Genomic DNA, 21,123 nt, shown 5'->3' with positions numbered 1-21,123 from the left:
AATAATTTAATTAAACATATGTCATCTGAGTATCATCTCATATGTACCTAATAAGACCAGATAGTCATATGAAGCTCTAAAGACCGCATATGACATTTGAACGTCAAAATTTTGAAAACCATGAGCATCATCTTGTATGGAGCTTGAAGATTATAACTTACTTGTGAGTATTATTTTGTCTAAAGTTTATGAAACTATAATTAAGATATGAGAATAATCTCGTTTGGAGCTTGACATGCCATCTCTGACTTTTGAGCACCCTCTCGTGTGGAACTTGAAAAATCATAACTTAGTTTTGAGCATCATCTTGTCTGAAACTTAAAATGCCATAACTGAGTTTTGAGCATTATCTTGTCTGAAGTTTGAAAGACCATAACTGACTTGTGAGCATCATCCCGTCTCAAACTTTATACAACATCGTCAGATTTGAAATCATAATTCAATCATATATATATATATATATATAGTTAATTATTTAAGTGAATACATCTATATATAAACGTATTATATATATACATATTAATTTGTGAGTATGATGTGATAAACTTAAATTAATATTATATAATAAAATAAAATAAAATACAAATATAAATCTTTTTTTTAGATATGAAAATTGATTAAAAATTTATAATAAAAAAAATAAGAATGAAAATTGAGAAAAATTAAAATAGAGTGATTATACGGCGTCACGTAGGATAGGATTTATTTTGCTATTATATATATATATATATATATATATATATATATATTAGGATTTAATAATTTCATAAATTTATATTTTAATGGACCCTCGAAGTGCTAATTTAGTTTAATTTGGCTGGAAAAATAGAAGGTCGTGAGTTATATAATGGTTATGATAATCAAATGGATATGTAGGATTTATAATTAAATGAATATGTTGGATTTATCTAATAGTTTTATACGATTATTTAATAGTATAGAATTTATCTATAAATTTATATGATTATTTCATAGTTTTTAAATGTAAAAATTGATTAGAAATGAAGTGATTGTACAACGCCACGTAGTATAGAATTTATTTTGTTGGAATATGTATATAATGATTGGCGATTGGTTGGAAAAATTGAAGGCCGTGAGTTATATAATGGTTCCGATAATCAAATGGATATGTAGGATTTATAATTAAATGAATATGTTGGATTTATCTAATAATTTTATACGATTATTTAATAGCACAAACTTTATCTAATAATTTTATACGATTATTTAATAGTATAGAATTTATCTATAAATTTATATGATTATTTCATAGTTTTTAAATGTAAAAATTGATTAGAAATGTATAAATAAATAAGAATGAATGAGAATTGAGGAAAAATTAGAATGGAGTGATTGTACGATGCCACGCACTAATGTAGTTATATAATGGTTCTGATAATCAAATGGATATGTTGGATTTATCTAATAGTTTTATACGATTATTTAATAGTACAGACTTTATCTAATAGTTTTATACGATTATTTAATAATTTTTAAATGTAAAAATTGATTAGAAATGTATAAATAAATAAAAATGAATGAGAATTGAGGAAAATTAGAATGGAGTGATTATACGATGCCACGTAGGATATGATTATTTTGCTATAATGTAAAAATTGATTAGAAATGTATAAATAAATAAGAATGAATGAGAATTGAGGAAAATTAGAATAGAGTGATTATAGAATGTCACCTAGGATATGATTTATTTTGCTATAATATATAGATTATCAGTCCTTGGCTCACATAAAAGATAAAAATAAAATAAAAAATGAATATATTATTATTAAAGAAAAGATTAACTACTCATAAATACATGAAGTATACTCGAGTTTTGGTCTTCAATCAACAATATTTTTGATTAACTAATACATAAACATTGATTTTTTTGAACTTTAGTCATAATTAAAATTTCAAACACATTTAATCCTACATAATCGCAATTTTTATTGCGTGACATTTTTTATATGAACTAGTTATGATGAAAAAAAGAAAAATGTAATGTTTTGGAATCCTACATAATCGCCAATTTTTATTGCGTGACATTTTTTAATACATTTTTTATGTATTAATTTAACAAAAAGATAACATTAATTATAAACGAAATTTAGGTATCCTTTATTTATTTATTAGCAATTAATCTTTAAAGAAATAGGTAAACAATTCCACGGGAAATCTAATTTCTGACTTTCTTTGTACGTGGAGGCTGTTGGTCATCGTCATCGGCACTCAACAGTCGAGCAAAGAGAAAAGGCACGACTATTGATAGGGCTGTAAGCCTGTAAATGAACAGAGCTACTCGCGAGCTATTCGAGATTCGGCTCGAAAAAAGCTCGTTCGGAGCTCGATTCGATAATAAACGAGTCGAGCTCGAGCCTGATTTCGAGCTCGAAATTTTTATCGAGCCGAGCTCGAGCCTGGCAGTGCTCGGCTCGTTGAGCTCGCGAACATGTTCGAATTCGATTGTTCGCGAACATGTTCACGAGCCTGTTCACGAACCTTCAATCGAGTTAGTACACGAGCCTTAAACGAGTCGAACTCGAACTCGAATAACATATTAATTAAGAAGATTTTCTTAAATTTATAACAAATTCGAGCTTGAACATCATATATACGAACATCTAACGAGCCGAGCTCGAGCTCAAGCTCGAATTCGACATTATCGAGCATCATCCGAGCCGAACTCGAACCGAGCTCGAGCTTAGTATGTGGGTGACGAGCCGAGCTCGATCATCAAGATAAAAGCTCGAATCGAGCTCGAGTCGAGCTCGAACACCCGAATATTTAAACGAGCCGAGCTCGAGCCTGCTTGTATTCGGCTCGGCTCGGCTCGTTTACAGCCCTAACTATTGATAGGTTGAACAAACCGACAGCTGGCGGTTCTGACGCAGGTGCAATGGCCAAGCGACAAACAAATGTGGAAATGCTTGCACAAGATGAGACTTGAGTAAACTGACTGCATTAATTAACGAGTGATTTATCACCAATTACGATATATTCATTTCATCAAGAGAGAGAGAGAGAGAGAGGGATTTTTCAAACAATAAATCCATGCAGTTACATCGTGGCCACCCACAAACTAGTTCAATAGAGAAAATTTTGGATTATTTAATTTATTTTTTCAAATAAAAATAGAATTTAGTTATTTTATTGTATTCTCTACATTGTACTTATTTTTTTTTTATTTTTTTTGCATTTTTTATTTTTAATATAAATAAAAAAGTTACAAAAAAAATAATTACAATGTAGATAATACAATAAAATAACTAAATTTTATTTTTATTTAAAAAAATAAGTTAAATAAATTAATTTTATTTCTATTTAAGTAACTTGTGGGTGGCCACAATGTGGCTGTTTAGCATCACTCTTTTTCAAAAATGAGAAAAAATAATAATAAATAATACTCCCTTCATCCCATTAGTAGTGCCTCGTTTCTTTTGGACACAGAGATTAAGGAATGTGTAAAAAGTAGATAAAGTGGGTTGATGGAAATTATTTAAATATTAGGTATATAGAGAGAGAATATTGTCATAAAGGGAATGAGACAACCCAAAAAGGAAAGTGGGACACTACTAATGGGACGCAGGGAGTAATAGAAAGAGAAAATCAATAATATTATCCCTTTTCTTTTTTAATATTTGACCGTAAATACTCGATTTTTTTTTTCATTTTATAGTTTAACACCCCAATTTTAAAATCTGCGTATAAATACCTGAACTTTGTATTCTCTTTGATTTTGCACCCGACAAATTTTTACCCCCAAATTCTTGCTGACATGGCAAAGTCAAATCGACATCTCAAACTCTACAATTACATGTGCTAGATCCCACATCGACAACATACTTATCTGTTCCATTATGCAAATTAAACTCACCTCTCAATTCGATTGTCATGTCAGCAACTATTTGTGGGTAAAAATTTGCCCCGTGCAAAAAAAAAAAAAAAATAAATACAAAGTTCATGTATTAATAGGTAAGTATATTTTAAAGTTATGGTGCAAAATTAGAAATTAAAAATAATTCGAGTATTTACATGTCAATACTTTTTTTTAAATTGTTTTGGTATTTATGGTGATGTATTTTCAAATTTAGTATGTATATTTGCCCCTAATTTGTAGAGAGTTTATTATTTAACTATATTTTCACAATTATTTTTATTTAATAAAGTTTGATATTTATGATCATTTATTATTTTTCTTGTTCCAATTATATAAGTTGATTGAAATTTTCACAAGCATTAAGAAAGTTGTTGAGAAAGAAATTATACAAGTAACAATTTAATATGCTTATATTTATTCTTTGACAATTTATTCATGCTAAAGTTAATCAAATAATAAATGGAGGTATGTTACTAAATGTGTTAAAAACGTACCATCTTTCATTGAAATCCATGTAACTAGGGGTGAGCATTCGGGCGGGTTGGGTTGAAACCGAACCGTTTCGACCAACCCGAACCCAAACCGCCAACTAAAATTTCAAACCGAACCAAACCGTTTTACTTGAAAAAATCGAACCAAACCGAACCATAAATTTTCGATTCGGTTTGGCCTAAAACCGTTCCAATATTTTGGCAGCCCTTAAACCTGGTAACGATGGGCCAACGTCGAGGCAGGCTTGGGCCACGGCGTGGGGCGGCGAGGCTCGGTCGGGCCTAGGCGACGGCGAGGCAGGCTTGGGCGACGGTGTGGGGCGGCGAGGCTCGGTCAGGCCTAGGCGACGGCGTCGCGGGATGGCTGGGCGACGTCGTGAGTCTCGCGACTGCTGGGACCTGGGCGGGCGTAGCGGCGGGGAACTCTACTGGACGAAGAGGCGGCGCTGGCAGGGATCTTGGGTCGGCGATTGTTGGTGGGGATGGCAGTCGGCTTCTGCCAGAATGGGGTGGGGTGGCGGTGGCGCTGCGGCGGCCCGGCGGGAAGTGGTGGGAGGGAGCCCTAGAAATTGAAACTTGAATTGCAATGGGGGGAAAGGTAAGAGGCAGCTACTGCTAGGGCTGGATTAGAATTTAGAAATGAGATTGAGAATAGGGTTTGAAAATTCTAATATTATTAATATTAATTATTTATAAAATATATAATATATTATAATAATATATTAAAAATTTCGGTTCGGTTCGGTTTATAAACCGCACCGTTTTTTCCAAACCGAACCCGAACCGAAAACTGGCGGTTTGAAAATTTTCAAACCAAACCGCACCGTTTTCACTAAAAAAACCGAACCAAACCGCCCGGTTCGGTTTGGTTCGGTTTGGCGGTTCCGATTTGGTTTTGCTCAGCCCTACATGTAACATTGGATGAGCCAAGAATTTTCATTGGAAGAGGCTGAACTTGTTCGAGGCTTTGAGGTGGTAGCCCATAAACCAAATTTTTTTGGACATTTCCTATATTTTTGACATTTTTCTTTAAAAATAAACAAAATAGTAATAATAACGAACAACATTCATAGATCATATAGTCTTAATGCATTATAAATAACTTAAGAATACAATGATAATTGATTTCGATGTGTTCGATTGAAAGCATTACAGTATCTTCTCGTTATTAATTGGTACCAAGCTATCATTCATACAATTTCGCAAATCACTCTTAACAACTTTATTGCAGAAAATGTTTCTCAACGGAAGTTACAAGAGTAAAATTATGAAATTTATGTGTAAAGTAATTTTCAAAAATAATATTTGCATAAATTTGAACGATGTACCAAAAAGAAAATGTATGCATAAATACGGGGGACAGAAAAATTATTATTTTTGTCCTAATTTTTTTTAGCCCGAAAATTCAAAATAAGATGTAAATTGATTAAAATTAAGAGGACATATATTTTGAAAAATTAATTATTATTTTTATTTAAACAAAAATAATAATGAGACAATTCAAAATGATAAGTGAAACTGATGACTTGAACAAGAAAATTAAACATTGGGAAGGTCGGAAATAGTTTTAAACAAGAATATCTATCTATTTATTACTCCCTCCGTCCCATTAAGCGTGACCCATTTCTTTTCGTCACGGGAATTAAGAAATTGGTATTTTGTGTGCTAAGTGTGGTAGGTGAAAAAGTGAAAAGGTGAATAAAAGGTAAATTTTTTGCCATTTTTAGAATCAGGTCAAGCTTCGTGGGACAACCCAAAAAGGAAAGTGGGTCACGCTTTGCGGGACGGAGGGAGTATATGAAAACACAGTTTGTGGCAAAATTGTAATTAAAGAATCAATCAAAGAGTATTTATAAAACTCAACAAATCTCATATCTCATATATTTTTTCTCTCCTCTCTCCTCTCTCGTCTCTTTTCATCATACACATTCTTCAATTTTCTATTCTCTCTTTCTCTCTCTCTGTCTCTCTTTCTTTCATATTCTCTTTTTCATATTTTGATGATTTTTTTTAAAAATCAAATTTTATTTATAAAAAATATTCTATATATCTTAAATTAAAGATGAATGCAAGATCTTTGATTTGGTATCAAATAATTATTCAACTCTTTTATTAGTATTCTAATAAATTCTAATAATATAATTTATTTTCCTACTTATCAATTGAAGCTTTTCAAATAAGATGACATAGGTAATGAGCTAACTTAGATAAAGTTAATTTTATGCATGATTAGCTTATGTTTTAAAACTATATATTGTGATGTGAAAACTCTTTTTTTATTGTTTCTTCGTTTCTTTTAATTTGAATGATGTGTTTATTCTATAATTTTAAGGAAGAAAATAAAGTTTTCCATCAAATAGATGGAAAATTAAAAATGATACTTTTCAAAATTATAATATAAAATTAAGGATCTTTACTGAGTAATTGATGTAGATTATTTTATTTTTTTAAGAAAAAATAATTTACATTTATTTATATTCTAACTATATTTAATATATATATTTTTTTGATACATCATTTAATTAATTTATTTTTGATAAATTAACATGATTAAATAAAAAAATTTAAAGGCCACGCCATAGGAGCTCGAACCCAAGACCTTCGATTTTAAACATTAACCCCTAATTGCTTAATCGATACACACGCTACATCGTTTAATTTTGGTGCAAAACTATATTCGTCATGCATCGCACGGGCGAATGTACTAGTTCTAACCTAAGAGCATCCGCAATGGGCTTACTTGATAGCCTACTTGATAGTGGGTTGTGTTATTGAATAAGCAGTGAGGTTACTTGATAGCCTACTTGATAACATTAGTTTTGATTTTTATGTTTTTTATTTAAATTTAATTGCTCAAATTTAAATAATATATTTTTCTAATAGTTAAATACGCCATTAAACTAAAACATCATTAAAAATTACATAAAATTTAAAAACACCTAAAACACCATGAAAAATTACATAAAAATTAAAAACACCTAAAACCATCATTAAAATTACATAATTAAAATCCTAGTCTAGACCACGACGCCTGAGCACGTTGGCGACCATGGACGCGTGCAATGCCCTTTGTGCGTCCGTCATGTGCGTCGTATCCGCACTCAGGAGCTGCATATCGAGCTCCCTCTCCTTGATATCGTTCCTCCGTGTGTACTGGGCGGTGAATGCCCTCATCTGTTGGTCAAACCTGTCCTACCTCTCCACTATTTCGGGTGGAGGTTCCGAGCTCGTCTGCGACGCTGACGCCTTCCCTTTCCCCTTCGCCTCCGCCTTCGCTGCCTTGTTGCCAATGGACCGGGAAGAAGAGATCTCCTCGCCCGACGCCGAGGTGGTAAAGCCGCCCTCTTCCGTAGTCTTTGTCCTCTTAGAGGCGTGCACGTCTCCGGCGAGGTACATCGACTTGAACTTGGGATTGTTCCGGAGAACTCTCCACGCATTCCAATAGTTGAATGCGGCCTTTTGTGGGCTTCGACCCTTGAAGAGGATTTGGGCCTTGTCCCGGAGCATATCGTCGGAATGGCCGGAAGGCCAATTGTTGCACGTCTCCGTCCAAATAGCTTCCCAGAGACGCACATCCGCGCTCACTTGGGCCCAGTGGCCTTGAAGTTGCCGGATCTTAAGATCGACGCCGATGATGGGGTTGACACGTTCGCGGATTCGTCCCCAATACGCCTCCCCTTTCTGATCCGTCCCACGGATGGCGTCGTTGGTCTCCTCCGCCTAAACTTGGACGATGAGATCCGTATGCTCGGGAAGGTAAGTATGACGGATCCTTACTTCCTTGTCGTGCTTGATTTTGGTGGCCATTTCCTTCCTCCGACCGCCCTTCTTTGGTTTGGAGGCACTCTGCTCTGCACTGACCGGTTCCTTCTCGGGTGGGGTCTCCTCCAAGTTGATTCCTCCCATATCGGGGTGATAATCGGCGGAGAGATCGGGGCACCAATTAGGATCATAGAAAGGGTTGTGTGGATCCATGAAGGAAGAAAATTATACAAGAGAAATGGAGGAGAAGAAAATTGGAGAAGAAGAGATGTGAATAAAAATAGAGGAGATGGGGTTTTTTAAAGAGGAGAAGAAGAAGAAGAAGAAAAAAAAAAATGGAAACAGTCAGTCAAGGCACGCATATCGAGAAAAAGCAGTCAAAATTCGAATTTCTCTATTTTTTTTATTAAATTAAGGCGCGTGCATTGCACGCGCCTTCCCTCTCCCCCCGATCGTGCATACTCGAAAACTCGAGTATCCTTCGAGTAGGTGCCCCCGCAACGCCCTACTCGAGTGCCCCGCAATGCCCTACTCGAGTGCAACTCGAGTAGGCACTCGAGTAAGGGCGTTGCGGATGCTCTAAAGTACAGTCATTCTAGAAAAAATAAAATAAAATTGGCGTGTGAACACAAAAAGAAAAATAAAAGATATAGAAAAATATTACAGATAACGAGGTGGGCAGCGGGAGCGCAATCCAATAGGCTCACCCCTATATAAGAAAGCAGCTGAAACTCTCATCGCCACAAAAAAGAGAAAAAAAAAAGAGTGAGGGTAAGAGAGAGAGAGCACTTTCTTCTTCATCTCACTTGCACACACTTCACACATTTCTAGAGAGAGAGAGAGAGCGATAGTCTTTTGTAGATTTCTTTTTCTTCAATTCCCCCCCTTCTCTGATAATCCCCGCTTCTTAGATCCCTTTCTGCAAATCATCTGTTTTTCTATGTATTTCTGATTTTTGGGTTTGTTTTGCTGTTTTGTATTTCATCACCAATTTTCAAAAATCATGAACAAAAAACAAACTTGAATTTCAAGAAAACCAGGTGTTTTTCCAGAACGAGATCCCTTTATTTTTAGGAAAATTTAACCCATTCATTTTTCTTTTCTACTTCACCTAATCTTTGCTTCTTCAAATTTTGAGGGCTTTATTTGTCGTTCCCTCAAAAAAGGCTGGTTTTTGTTCAGCCAAACGGATTCCAAGGGTTGCCTATTTTAAACCCTAATCCAAGAAGCAATTTTTTTTCTCTTAAAAAATTCAAAAATCCAAAAAAAAGTTTCTTTTCCTTTGTCAATATTTTCTTGATTTTAGCATATCCTTGTTTCTTGAATATTACTAAGAAACAGGCACTTTTGCTATATCCCTCCCCCCTCTATCTTCAATTTCAAGAAATTTGTTTTTTTTCCTTAGTAGAATTAATTAATTATCATGGCAGCTACAATGAATTTTTGGAGTAGCTCAGCTGATGTAGATCCATTTATAGGTGGAGAATTAATGGAAGCACTTGAGCCTTTTATGAAAAGTGCTAATTCGTCACCAATTTCCCCTTGTTCCAATCTCACTTCCCCCTCTTCTTTCCCACCTTCTTCCTCCTCTTCATTCCCTTCTTACTCGAATGATCAATTCTTCTCTACCCAAACAGAGCCTTCCTCCCCCTCCAGTTTCTTCCCCTCCAATTCCTACTATTCCTCCTCCCAATTCGAGCCCAGTCTCTACCAGGACCAAGCCCAGGCCCAATATTCCTTTGGGCTGGCCCAAAACCCACACTCCACAATGGGGCTGGGGCTCAACCCAATCTCCCCCGTCCAAATCCAAGACATCCAGGCCCAGATATCGTACCCGGCGGCCCAATACCCGTACCCGCCCCCGGCCCCCCACGGCCTGGGCCCGCGGGCCGTGTGTATGAAGCAGACGGGCTCTCCCCCGAAGCCCGCGAAGCTCTACCGCGGCGTGCGGCAGCGCCACTGGGGCAAGTGGGTGGCGGAGATCCGCCTCCCGAAGAACCGCACCCGCCTCTGGCTGGGCACCTTCGACACCGCGGAGGAGGCGGCACTCGCCTACGACGAGGCGGCCTACAAGCTCCGCGGCGACTACGCCCGCCTCAACTTCCCCCACCTCCGCCACAGCATCGGCGAGTACAAGCCTCTCCACGCCGCCGTCGACGCCAAGCTCAGCGCCATATGCCAGACCCTTGCGGAGGGCAAGAGCATCGACGCCAAGAAGGGCGCCAAGGCCTCCAGGCCCAAGAAGGCGGCGGCCGCAGCGGTCAAAACGGCTGAGCCCGAGAGCGACGGATCGGGCCCCGAATCAGAGCTCGTGTTTCCGGAATTCGAGGAGGAGGAGCAGTTCGGGTTGGATTTCGGGTCGTTGGAGAAGTATCCGTCTTATGAGATAGATTGGTCAGCTTTGTGATTCGGTGGAAACTTAGTCTGTAAATTTATGGTTTTGTAGGGGTCTGCGGTGGAATTTTTGTCATTTGCAGGCGGTCTTTTGTAATTTGTTGTTAATTACCTTTATTTATGTTGTTTAGTCTTTCTCTATTAACTGGTTTAGCTGGTTTTTGCATGGCTGAATCGGATTAGGGGAACTTGTTTCTTTTTTATGTTGAATTCTTATTTTAGTGGTATTTAGTTACATCATATCCTGTTCTTGAGTTGTGTATCCAATTTGCAAAAAACAACATAATAAGTTTCACTCATCCACTACTCTAAAAAAAATTGACCTCGTTTCACAAACTTCGAATTTTGTTGTGTCATCCAAATTTAAAAACAAATTAAGTACACGAACTTCTTCAGTGAATACTCCCTCTCCCTGTGTTCAAGAAATAATTTTCTGTCTTTTTTTAGGATGTTCACAAAATAAAATACTACTCGTGTTACTTCCTCTTAGAAATTTTTTTTGTAGACATGAAGTATTATGCAAACTCTTTTACACATCTAAGCAATTGAGTGGTTAATTATCTGAAATTGGGAATTAACATAGTGATCAACTGTTTGAAATTGGAGATTGATAACGGATTTTGAGGTGCACTGAAAAGAAAGCCCTTTTAGAAGTTGAATTGAACAGCTTTAAAATGGAATAAAGAGATTGAATTGTAATCTTTGATTACACGAAAGGTATATATTTTGGCTTAAATATATATTATGTCACATTTGCTCCGTTTGGAGTAAAATGATAGTGGAAAATTCATATTTAACAAAGAATAATGTAGCAAATGAGTCGAAAAAAATGTTGTAGACCAGATTAATACAAATCAACATGTCGCACTATGTATTTATTTTAGGTAATTGATTCCATTCTCAGTCGTAGAACATGTGAGAAATGTATGAAATTTTGTGCGCAAAGAATGGACTGAAAGCCAATATTGAATAATTATTGCGACGATTTGGTGGTTATGAGAATTCAATTCTTTTTGTTTGCGGTCGCTCTCTTTGGTGTGCATTGAATAAATCCACGTTCATGCGCAATAGTATACAAATCATTCAACATAGAAGTAAACCATATTTAATGGAATTTGAATATGACATTTTTGGTCTTAATAATACTACTCTACTGTTGAGGCGTCTCAAGGAGGCTATTTTGTGATTTCAACAATCATTGTTTTCACATCAATTATTGGTGAGATGTTTAAAAACTTTGTATTGTTTTATAAGTTAGAGAAGAAAAACAAGGCATAAAATTCCACATAGTCGGCCCATTCCCATTGAGAATCGCAAGTAACCAAAAAATGGCCTTTCATGCCGACGGTCCACTTCATTGTAGCATGCGCATACTCTCTCTAGATTCATATAATCATTTCGTATCTCTTCAAAGAATTCAACTGCCCACATTTTTCTTCTTCCTTTTTATCTATATTCCTTTTGTATGCTGATAAGTTGGATTTAGAACAAAACTAGTCAGCAACACATAAACAAATTTTGTGTAGTGGTTCCACCTAGAAAGTAATTATATAGATTTAAGCTCGCGATTGCATTCAAAAAGCATATTAAATCTGTGTCGAACAAGACAATGTCTGAATTCGAATCAACGTTCATGTGTGAAGGCGTATTTATAATTTACCAGACATTTGTTTATCTGTGAATTCTAATTTTGACTTGTTTGGCGGATCTCGTCGGGAAGTATTTATATCTTTCTTGTTATCTTCATTCTATAATGTTTGAATTATATATTTAATTTAATCTTGTATAGCCGAAAGGAAAGAACAAGGAATCAATTAATCGAATGGAACCTTCATCTCACTAAAAGATTCCAATTTCTTTAATTTCATTACATTAGTATTAGTATTTCCACTTTCCTTCTTGAAGGCTTTTTGACGTTTGCACACTCTTGCTAATCACTGCAAAAGTTGATTAGTAGGTTAATTATGTTTACTTGTTGGTAGATCAAATACTATCTAAATTTGGTTTTTTGAGTGGCTAACTCTAATTGGGTTTGGGGAGAATAGATGAACTTGATCCTTTTGTAATTTGTAATCAGTTGGTCTGTCATAGACTCGGTGATATTTAGTTCACCGATTTTTCTCCATCTCTCCACCTTTGTATCGTGCAAGAAAAAAGATTTTCACAAATTACGTAGATTAAATAAAGCCCGCATCTCCTTACGAAAATTTTGTGGTATAGTTTTATCTCATTTTTGCATGATTTTTTTTCCAACCTTAGTAATTTTAAATTTACATTTCACGAACTTAGCCAAAATTACACTACACTTGTATGCAGTACGTTTACATTTTCTTTGAAGGCATATTTACGTTTGGAAATGAATCTACTAATGTCCAAAATCCAACGTCACCATTCACCAGGCAATGTGATTTTTTTTTCAATGATGGTAATTGAAATGTGCAATATGATTGATGGACCTCTTAGCGTAACGGCTAAAAAGAGGAAGCGTTTCACACTCCTTTATTGAAAGATAAGGTGATTTGAATTTTCACTAATATTGATTAACGGAGGTAATTTTGGCTTTCTGGATGCTTTCGGTTTTACTGAAATACTTTGATTTATGCTTTGCTTCGACAAAGAAGTTGAAAAACAAAAATCGAAGAAGAAAATGATTGCACGAATAAACAACCCTACAAGAAACTAATCGAGTTGTATATATAGGAATTGAATTAAATTAAAAAAATTCTTAACATACAAATTACAATCGCTTACACTTCTATAAAATAAAAACCTGAAACCAAAAAATAAAAATACAATGCTTTTACCATTTTATAGTTTATCGTTTAACACTTCTTTTCTTAAATCTATTATCTTTATCTTTCCACCTAAGCTTATATGAACCATTTAAGTATGAGACATGTCATGATTCGAATATTTAAGATTTTTAGTAGTATTTGTAATTATATATCATTGGATATCAATTTATGTCTAAATATGAACTTATCTAATGGTGAGACAGTCGCACAGAAGACTCCTGAATCCACCCTATCTTTTTATACCTGAGCTTTTCATCTTCATTTTTAACGGTGAAGGAATCTCATTTCTCACAAATTTGCTACATGTAAAAGGAAAGGGTTTACCTGGATATCCAATAATACATCACTATCACACCAAAACGGAAAAAGACCGATCAAACATACACTTCAAAATTGTTACAAGTAAATATATTATAGTAATTCAAGAACATATCTCATGAGTCACGACCAACTAGCTTGGAACAATAATTGGATGAGATAAATATCAAAACCTGCGATGAAATACGAATGCAATGATGACTCATGCTGCTAGTTTTGTGTCTATACCACAGTAAAGCCAGAAACACAAAACAGGGTCAACCTATTCATTTAACGAAGATGAGGAAGTATACCATTGTTGTGACTGTTGATTAGTCCGATAACTCAAAGCAACCAGAAAGTGTGTTCCTTCCATTTTGAAGGGCCGATTCTCGCTTGAGACCCAATTTCAACTTCAAATCACCAGGTGCTGTTGCATGACCATTAGGTGAACTTGCCTAGTTCCATTTTCTTTTTGATTGCTCTATGGCCGTGATATACGAACGAGTCAACTATCCCCGAGACTGTGAATACGCCTGGATGTTAAAAGCACACGGTAAGCATTCAAGTTATTGAGAGAGAGAGAGAGAGAGAGAGAGAGAGAGAGAGAGTGACCTCCAATAATAGCACAAACATTGGTGAGGAAGTGCAAGAAGGAAACATGCGTCTCTGTAAAAGTCACCTGTTCACAGAGGAAGTGGAATAGGAAAATGAAGATCATAATAGCACAAACATTGGTGAGGAGGTGCAAGAAGGAAACATTCTAGGTATATATAGTACTAATTTACAACAGCAGCTATCTGAGTGTGTGCACAGTGCCTGTATGGGTGTGTTAGAGAGAGAGAGAGGATCATATTGCCAGAAGCAGCCTGACATTGTACTAGGAACGATATGCCAACCTTAATTGGGGAAAGGTCGTAAAAGAAAAACACTCCCGGAAGGGCTTGAAGTCTGCCCAATTCGGCTCCTCTGACATGTTCAGTTACAGAAAACTGCGACAAGTGGGAAATTCATGAATTTAGTGTCGTCTTCCAGAATAATATTATTAGACAACAAATGCATACAAATAATAAATTGAAACTATTTAGTCTTAATAGAACCTGATTTGACTGGATGGTATGACCGTCTATATCTGTGAATACAGTTGGTACCACCTGTAACATAGAGACATTGCTGAATACATTTGGACAATTTGAATTAGAAAAATCATTCAAAACGTTATAATGCAGCGATACCCAATGAAAAGAGGGTGGAAGTGAAATGCATTTTATTTCAGCTTTTCGAGGCTCAGTGCCACTGATGCTATTTCTACCTTTCTCTTAAAAGCCATTGGAACTATAATGTATACCTAATGAGTTGACTCATACTGAATTTAATGATAATTGCAAGGTAATGCATGTTAATAGTAAATCTGAACACCAAGAAACTCAATGTCAAAGGAATAGTTATAATATCAAAGCAAAAATCCTATAAGTGGAGGTATTTAAACTATTTACTGACCTTGAGAAAATACTGATACATTGCATTAGCTGTGTGCTGTGTCCATTCTGCACTGCAGGGGTAACAAATGTAGATAGATTTCATGTTAAATTCAGAGAAGCCGCAAGAGCATAACCGTTAAATTGCAGTAGGAAATGTACAGGAAAAATACCCATCAAGAGGATTCACAACACCGGGGAAGAAATCCCCATATGCTAATCTGTTGATCTTGTGAGTAAGCTGTGGCACAAAATCAACATTTCATTAACTTCAGTCCTATATGAACTTCGCCATGAAATGGAAACTGGAAATATCTCATTTAGTCAATAACAAAGAGTGTAGCAAACTCAAAGCAGACGGATCTCTTACATTAAAACTGTCCTTCTGAAATGCTAGCAGATCATGAACATGGACATTTGACTGCTGGAAACTCTTCCCAGGTGCAAAATGAAAATTGCCAGCTACCTTATTGACATCCAAGAATCCATAAATGTTGCAACCTTCCCCCTCTTCATCCTTGATCTTTTGTAGAAAACCTTCTCTTTTGCACTGATTTGTTATGAAAAATATGAAAACCATACCGAGTGTATAGGTCTGATTCACGGCATGAAGCCATGAACTATCAAGACATGCATTAAAACAAATTGGTTTTTCGCTAAGCTAGTTAGGTATGGCAAGACAAATATTTGGTCAGGAGAAGGTGTGATGGGATACTTTACCATACAAATTCTGACTAAATCTAGAAAAGTTCGAAGAAGTCAAACAATATTCCCAAGTTTGTAACACTATCATAGAAAATTGTAGTGATATGTCACTTAAAGAGGAATAAAAAATCCTATAAATCAAAACATGAACATAAATGGCTCTCACAGGAATGGCTTGTCCAACCAAACCAAGCTTCTAGAGGAACAAAATATCTTAAAAGGATAAGTGGATCAGTCGAAAGGCCAGCAAGCAAGAGATACCAACCTGATCAATCAAATCCGGATTTGATAATGCCCAGCCTTTCTTTCTATATGCTTCACGTACTTCTTCACAGTTGTTACAACAATCATCATCCGACTGAAAAATAGAACAATATATGATGACATGAAGGAAACAACAAGACCATGATAAGGATAACTACAAATTTAACGACATAATGCTAAAACTCATGAACAGAGAAAATAACATAGGATAGTAAATCCAAGAATTATTGGATTACCGCTTCTGCACCAAAGCACGAACCACAATAAGTTTCATTGTGTTCGAGTCTTCCACCATGCTTTTGTAGAGGTCGATCAATCTATGTCAGTTGAAAATGAAACAAACAGAAAAAATGTCAGAAAAGTAAGAGTAAAACCGACTTTACATCTTCCAACAGTTTCTGCAACCAAGAAAGGCTAATTTGGCAAACTGTAGAAAGATAAACTGTTAGTTATTTGTAAGACAAAGAGTTACTAGATGTCAAATGCAAATGGGTGAAAGATGAACTAGTTCTAAGGCAATAAATGATCTCTTTAGTTTATCTACAGACTAACCTTGGGGGAACCAATGGTATCAGCTCTTGTTTCTATTACATTACCCAGAGCATCAATCCTCTTCTTGATAATGTCATGCCTCTGCAGGAAAAAAACAAAACATCTCATCAAGAGCAATATGCCAGAGATGGATCCATATTTCATTTCACACTTAGGAAAAAGTATTCATTTTGTAAACACATTTTAAGCTTGGAGAACAAATACATATGATGTAGAAATAGTTCGCAGAGGATCATCATACGATGGCAAATTGCAGGAGAATTAAATGAAATGAGGTTACAACTACTAAACTACTAGACACATTTTAAATGCCCATGATGCCACAAACTTCCAAGGAATGTGTACAATCTAAGATTGCCTAAAGAATATAAAGTAACAAAAGAGACTAGGAATTGAGTGGCGATCACTTTGAGGAACTTACGACATCCAAGTGCTGCTCTCCACTTATATCCATGGCATCAAGACTGACTATAGAACATGGTAGTGCTGGGAAAGTCACATCAAACTGCAATTTTAGGTGTAATAGGGGAGGTATCAGTGATTTTTCTAAGTTGAATACATAATGTTACAAGAGTACAAATTTGGGTAAAGGTATTCAGAAACATAACCATAACGAAAGGGTATATTACATTAATCCGGAGCCTTTCTGCTCTAGACGTATCAACCACTAACTTTGTCTCAGTAACTGCATGAAGATATAATCCTGAAAATTTAATGAAAAAGAACAAAAAAAGGTCAACAACCCCAAGAATGGTAAGAAAAAGAGAGTTTATTAATATTATCTAAACATCAAGATAGCAAAGTGGCCAATATAGCTAAGGACCGTGTTTCATTGGACAATGAAGTAGCAAAGAAACAACTTTCCACAACACATTGAAGTGCATAAAAATAATGTCGACATTTAAAATCCAAAAAGATAGTTCTAGAATACAAAATCCTACAATCACAAATGAAACCAACACATGCTGGACTGGACCTTGTGAAATCCTACAATCCATATTCTAAAATATAATTAGAGGAGAAGAAAATGACACCAACTCAACCTCACATGTCCTCTCTAGGTAGATAACGATGCTATAGTAATTTTATTCATGACATTCAATCTTTCATATTTCATAAACTACACAAATATACTTAATAGTATGATAGTGAGAGCGCAATTAAATATTTAACAACCAATGAATCTAAGAGGGATCAATTGGCAGAAAAATGTTAGAATAATTCTTAAGAAACAGAAAAATAACCACCAATCGACAATGGGAGACTAAAAGTTTGAAGTTCAAAATCCAGCACCCACACACACCTCACCAATATGTGGAGCTATATTAGTAGCATATCAGAGCTAATCTTACATCCATACTTACTATAATAACGTCCAAGCAGCATGCATCTATTATTCAAAGTTCAGTAGAGATATAAGAAAGAGGTATGCTTGGAAGGATTGCATGGGATAGTAAAACCTTTCTTGTGTTGGTTTAGTCAAATATGCACACATTGTACATCTTCAGAAAAGTAAAAAAGCACTACACTAAACTAAAACCTCATCTAGATAGAGAGGGAGATTGCTATTCCCCAATTACAAATCCTGCATATACAAATAGATAACTAATAAATTCGTACTTTTTCATACTGATCCACAACTTCCAGCCCCCAAGCACAACATAAATACTACAACACAAGCATGGGAAAAGCGTGCCGGCAATTTTTTTCACCAGCATTTCATTTGCACACTCACAAAAGTAACTCGGAAAGCACAACCAACTCCCCTCAAAGCCTCTACACAACCCAATCTCGAAAACATCTTAACACCTAACACCATAAACCCAACTTTTCTCATGCCCAGCACACAATCACCATTAAAACCCTGCCAGAATCTTGCCATGAGCATAATTGCACGCATACGAAAACACAAACACTCCCTCAATCATCACAAAGCCATGAAAAAATAAATTCACCAAACCTTAACAAGCGGCAGCACGCAATTCATACGCACGCACAAAAAACAGATACAAATCTAGACGGACAGATAAAAACCACGGGATTAGGAGCACATACTGAGCTCAGAAATGAAGAGGAGGAGCATAACAATGGACGAAGCTAGGGTTATAAAGCCGCCGGAGAGCGTTCTGCTGTAGAAATCCTCATTGATCTTAGGGTAGGCATCCAAACTCCGAATTTTCCCAAATAGGCTCTCCATCATCCAACAATCACGAAATTATAAGAAAAAAACAAAACCTACACTAGAAAAATACTGAAACGGAATGGATCAAACTCCGTATTTGATCGGAAACCCGCTGCCAGTCGCCTCTGACGAGGCGTTTTCAATTTTCAACTGGATTTTATTCAGGAATTCGCCTACGTTGCTGAATCTGGAAATGAATTTCTCCAGATATTTTATTTTGTACAGAGGAATGGGGGAAACTGGGTGAGGCGAAATAGGGGAAGACGACAAGGAAGTAAAACAGTCGCCGGAGAAGAGAAGAGCGTCAGCGCTGTTTCTTAGGCTGTATCTACGCTTTCTCGCTCTACGTTTTCTCTCTCTAAATTTGGTTAATCCTTCTTTGGGTTTTCTTATTTGAATGGGCCAAAGATTGGCCCAAATTTGTTGAGTTGTTGGGCTAATATGCAATTTCAGACAAATGTTGCAGATTTTTTTTCCTCTAAAATTATAAAGTACGTATTTCCATTTTCTAAAAACATTTTTATAATAATCAGAATAGGTTGTATCTCAAAAAAATACAATCAGAATATGTTTCTATTTAATATTCTCTAACATGGTTTTAGAAAAAATATAAAAATACAAAAAGAAATCCATTATTTAGGGAGTAAAAAGTAAAATCTTTAAAATCTTTAAAATTATTGAGGTTGATGTGAGCTTGGCTTGTTGGATGAACTGTAAGCTTTCTTGTTGGCTGTTGTAATCGTTTTTTGGTACCCCTGGTACCTTTCTTTTATGCTATAATATATTTCTTTTCCTATCAAAAAAAAAAATTTAGGGAGTAAAAAGTAAAAAGAACACCACGTTTCTTCCAAAAATGGAAGGCCAGTCCAATTCCAGCTCCTTCCCAAATAGACATATTTAGATTAAGATGGGCTTTTTGGGCTAATTTAGTGGGCTACTTAATATAGAAAACATGAAACTTTGTGAAAGTATTGAACTTTGATGCATGTGGGAAAATATTTATATCAAATTATTACAAGGACATTAATTAAAGACTTAAAGTTATGGTGATGAGGAAGGTTTATTTTTATTTTTTTTTCGCATAATGTAAAATCAGCTTATTGTAGGCATATAAAAGCACCCCTAATACCGAAAATATTGTTAAAATACATCGTATTTGTTTTTTGTGCCAGCATATGAATTGTGTGCACGGATCTTATGTTTACAATAAAATATTTGTTGGGTTGTAATTACAACCCAACAAAGTAGAAGAGATAAATTTTGAAATTGTGTGTGGTAGTTGGGTTGTAATTATTGGAGTAATTGTGATGACGTGGATAAATTATTGTGCTTTATAATGATATCTACTGTAGATAATGAATTATGTTGAAGTTTTTGTTATGTATTGAATTTCTATTTTGGTTGGTGATTTATTGAAATGATATGTTCAAATAAGACAAACTGACCTCTCAATAGATGAAAGGAGTATTTTTTTTTATAAATTAACAATATTAAATAAAAAATTTAAAGGTCGCGCCACAAGAAACTTGAATCCAAAATCTTTGGCCTTAGGCTACCTCTTACCGCTTGGCCAACACACTCACACATGGAAGGACGATTAAGGGTTCTATTATGGGCAGTTTGGTTGTGGATTGAAAAACTTAATTTTTTTTGAATGAGTATTCTGAATTTTCTCCCCCATCAGGAAGTTGGGTAAAGAAAAATTGAAAAATATTTATTAGATGATATAAGGACAAAAATACATTATTTTAGATTTTTTTTATTATTTTATTCAATTTTGGGATGAGAAAAAAGAGGTTTGCATAAAATGTTTTCATGGCAAAGTTGTTTAGACAAAAAACCAGGCCCAGCCCAACTTCTCTGATGCGCGATGCCGGGTAACGTACAGAATAAAAAAAATAAATTCATGAGAATTATTAAATTATTTTTTTGAAGTAATTATTAATTTATTTTTGAAGCCTCCAATATCATAAATTTTCATTACTTTGTATTTCATAAATCGCGTACATGAATGTATAAATAAAAACCAGTAGAAGCCAGATTTCTAACCTGGTAATTATGTCTGGATCCTACACTCCAAATTAAGGTGAGAAATATTAATGTAAATTTGAAAAATAATTAGAAGAAAATACACAAACCTGCAGAGATATAGAGACACTACTACACAAAACATTCATGAAAAAAGATAGAGGGCCATTAGGCACACTTAATAAATCACATCGATATATTTTATTATGTAAAAATCAATATCGTATTTGATGTATAAACTAAAATATCTGTAATATATAATCCATTATTTGGTAGGATGCATTAGAATAATTTATAA

General features: G+C 35.2%; 2 protein-coding genes across 3 annotated transcripts; one reads left to right on the top strand and one right to left on the bottom strand.

Moving 5' to 3' along the window:
• Nucleotides 1–8,812: 8,812 nt before the first annotated feature.
• LOC131010898 (ethylene-responsive transcription factor RAP2-13-like) lies at nucleotides 8,813–10,764 on the top strand. The gene has a single exon (XM_057938601.1). The coding sequence runs from the start codon at nucleotides 9,554–9,556 to the stop codon at nucleotides 10,535–10,537; it is 984 nt and encodes a 327-aa protein (XP_057794584.1). The 5' UTR covers nucleotides 8,813–9,553; the 3' UTR covers nucleotides 10,538–10,764.
• A 2,936-nt stretch (nucleotides 10,765–13,700) lies between these two features.
• Nucleotides 13,701–19,187, bottom strand: LOC131010889 (uncharacterized). 2 transcript variants are annotated; one of them, XR_009096691.1, is made up of 14 exons: nucleotides 18,671–19,187; nucleotides 17,245–17,318; nucleotides 17,037–17,120; nucleotides 16,616–16,696; nucleotides 16,300–16,380; nucleotides 16,065–16,157; nucleotides 15,465–15,644; nucleotides 15,268–15,335; nucleotides 15,117–15,168; nucleotides 14,717–14,770; nucleotides 14,516–14,608; nucleotides 14,232–14,298; nucleotides 13,931–14,152; nucleotides 13,701–13,810 (listed from the first exon to the last, which is right to left on the bottom strand). XR_009096691.1 is itself a non-coding variant. In XM_057938591.1 (13 exons), exons 1-13 carry the CDS (start codon nucleotides 18,813–18,815, stop codon nucleotides 14,061–14,063), a joined length of 1,164 nt encoding a protein of 387 aa, XP_057794574.1. In that variant the 5' UTR covers nucleotides 18,816–19,187; the 3' UTR covers nucleotides 13,701–14,060. The 2 variants fall into 2 exon arrangements, 1 of the variants encoding a protein (XP_057794574.1); XM_057938591.1 differs by having other exon boundaries at nucleotides 13,701–14,152.
• Between the last annotated feature and the right edge of the window lie 1,936 nt (nucleotides 19,188–21,123).

This window comes from Salvia miltiorrhiza, chromosome 2 (assembly GCF_028751815.1).
Source record: "Salvia miltiorrhiza cultivar Shanhuang (shh) chromosome 2, IMPLAD_Smil_shh, whole genome shotgun sequence".
In the NCBI taxonomy this organism is placed as follows: Eukaryota; Viridiplantae; Streptophyta; class Magnoliopsida; order Lamiales; family Lamiaceae; genus Salvia; species Salvia miltiorrhiza.
Note: the sequence above shows the minus strand (reverse complement) of the source record. Positions and strands in the feature narration are given on the sequence as shown.

Coding starts and splice junctions, on each gene's coding strand:
- LOC131010898 (XM_057938601.1), top strand. CDS start 9,554: ATGGCAGCTACAATGAATTTTTGGAGTAGCTCAGCTGATGTAGATCCA.
- LOC131010889 (XM_057938591.1), bottom strand. CDS start 18,815: ATGATGGAGAGCCTATTTGGGAAAATTCGGAGTTTGGATGCCTACCCT. Junction 17,121..17,244: donor CAGAAAGGCTCCGGATTAAT/GTAATATACCCT, acceptor CTAAAATTGCAG/TTTGATGTGACTTTCCCAGC. Junction 16,697..17,036: donor GAGAGCAGCACTTGGATGTC/GTAAGTTCCTCA, acceptor TTTTTCCTGCAG/AGGCATGACATTATCAAGAA.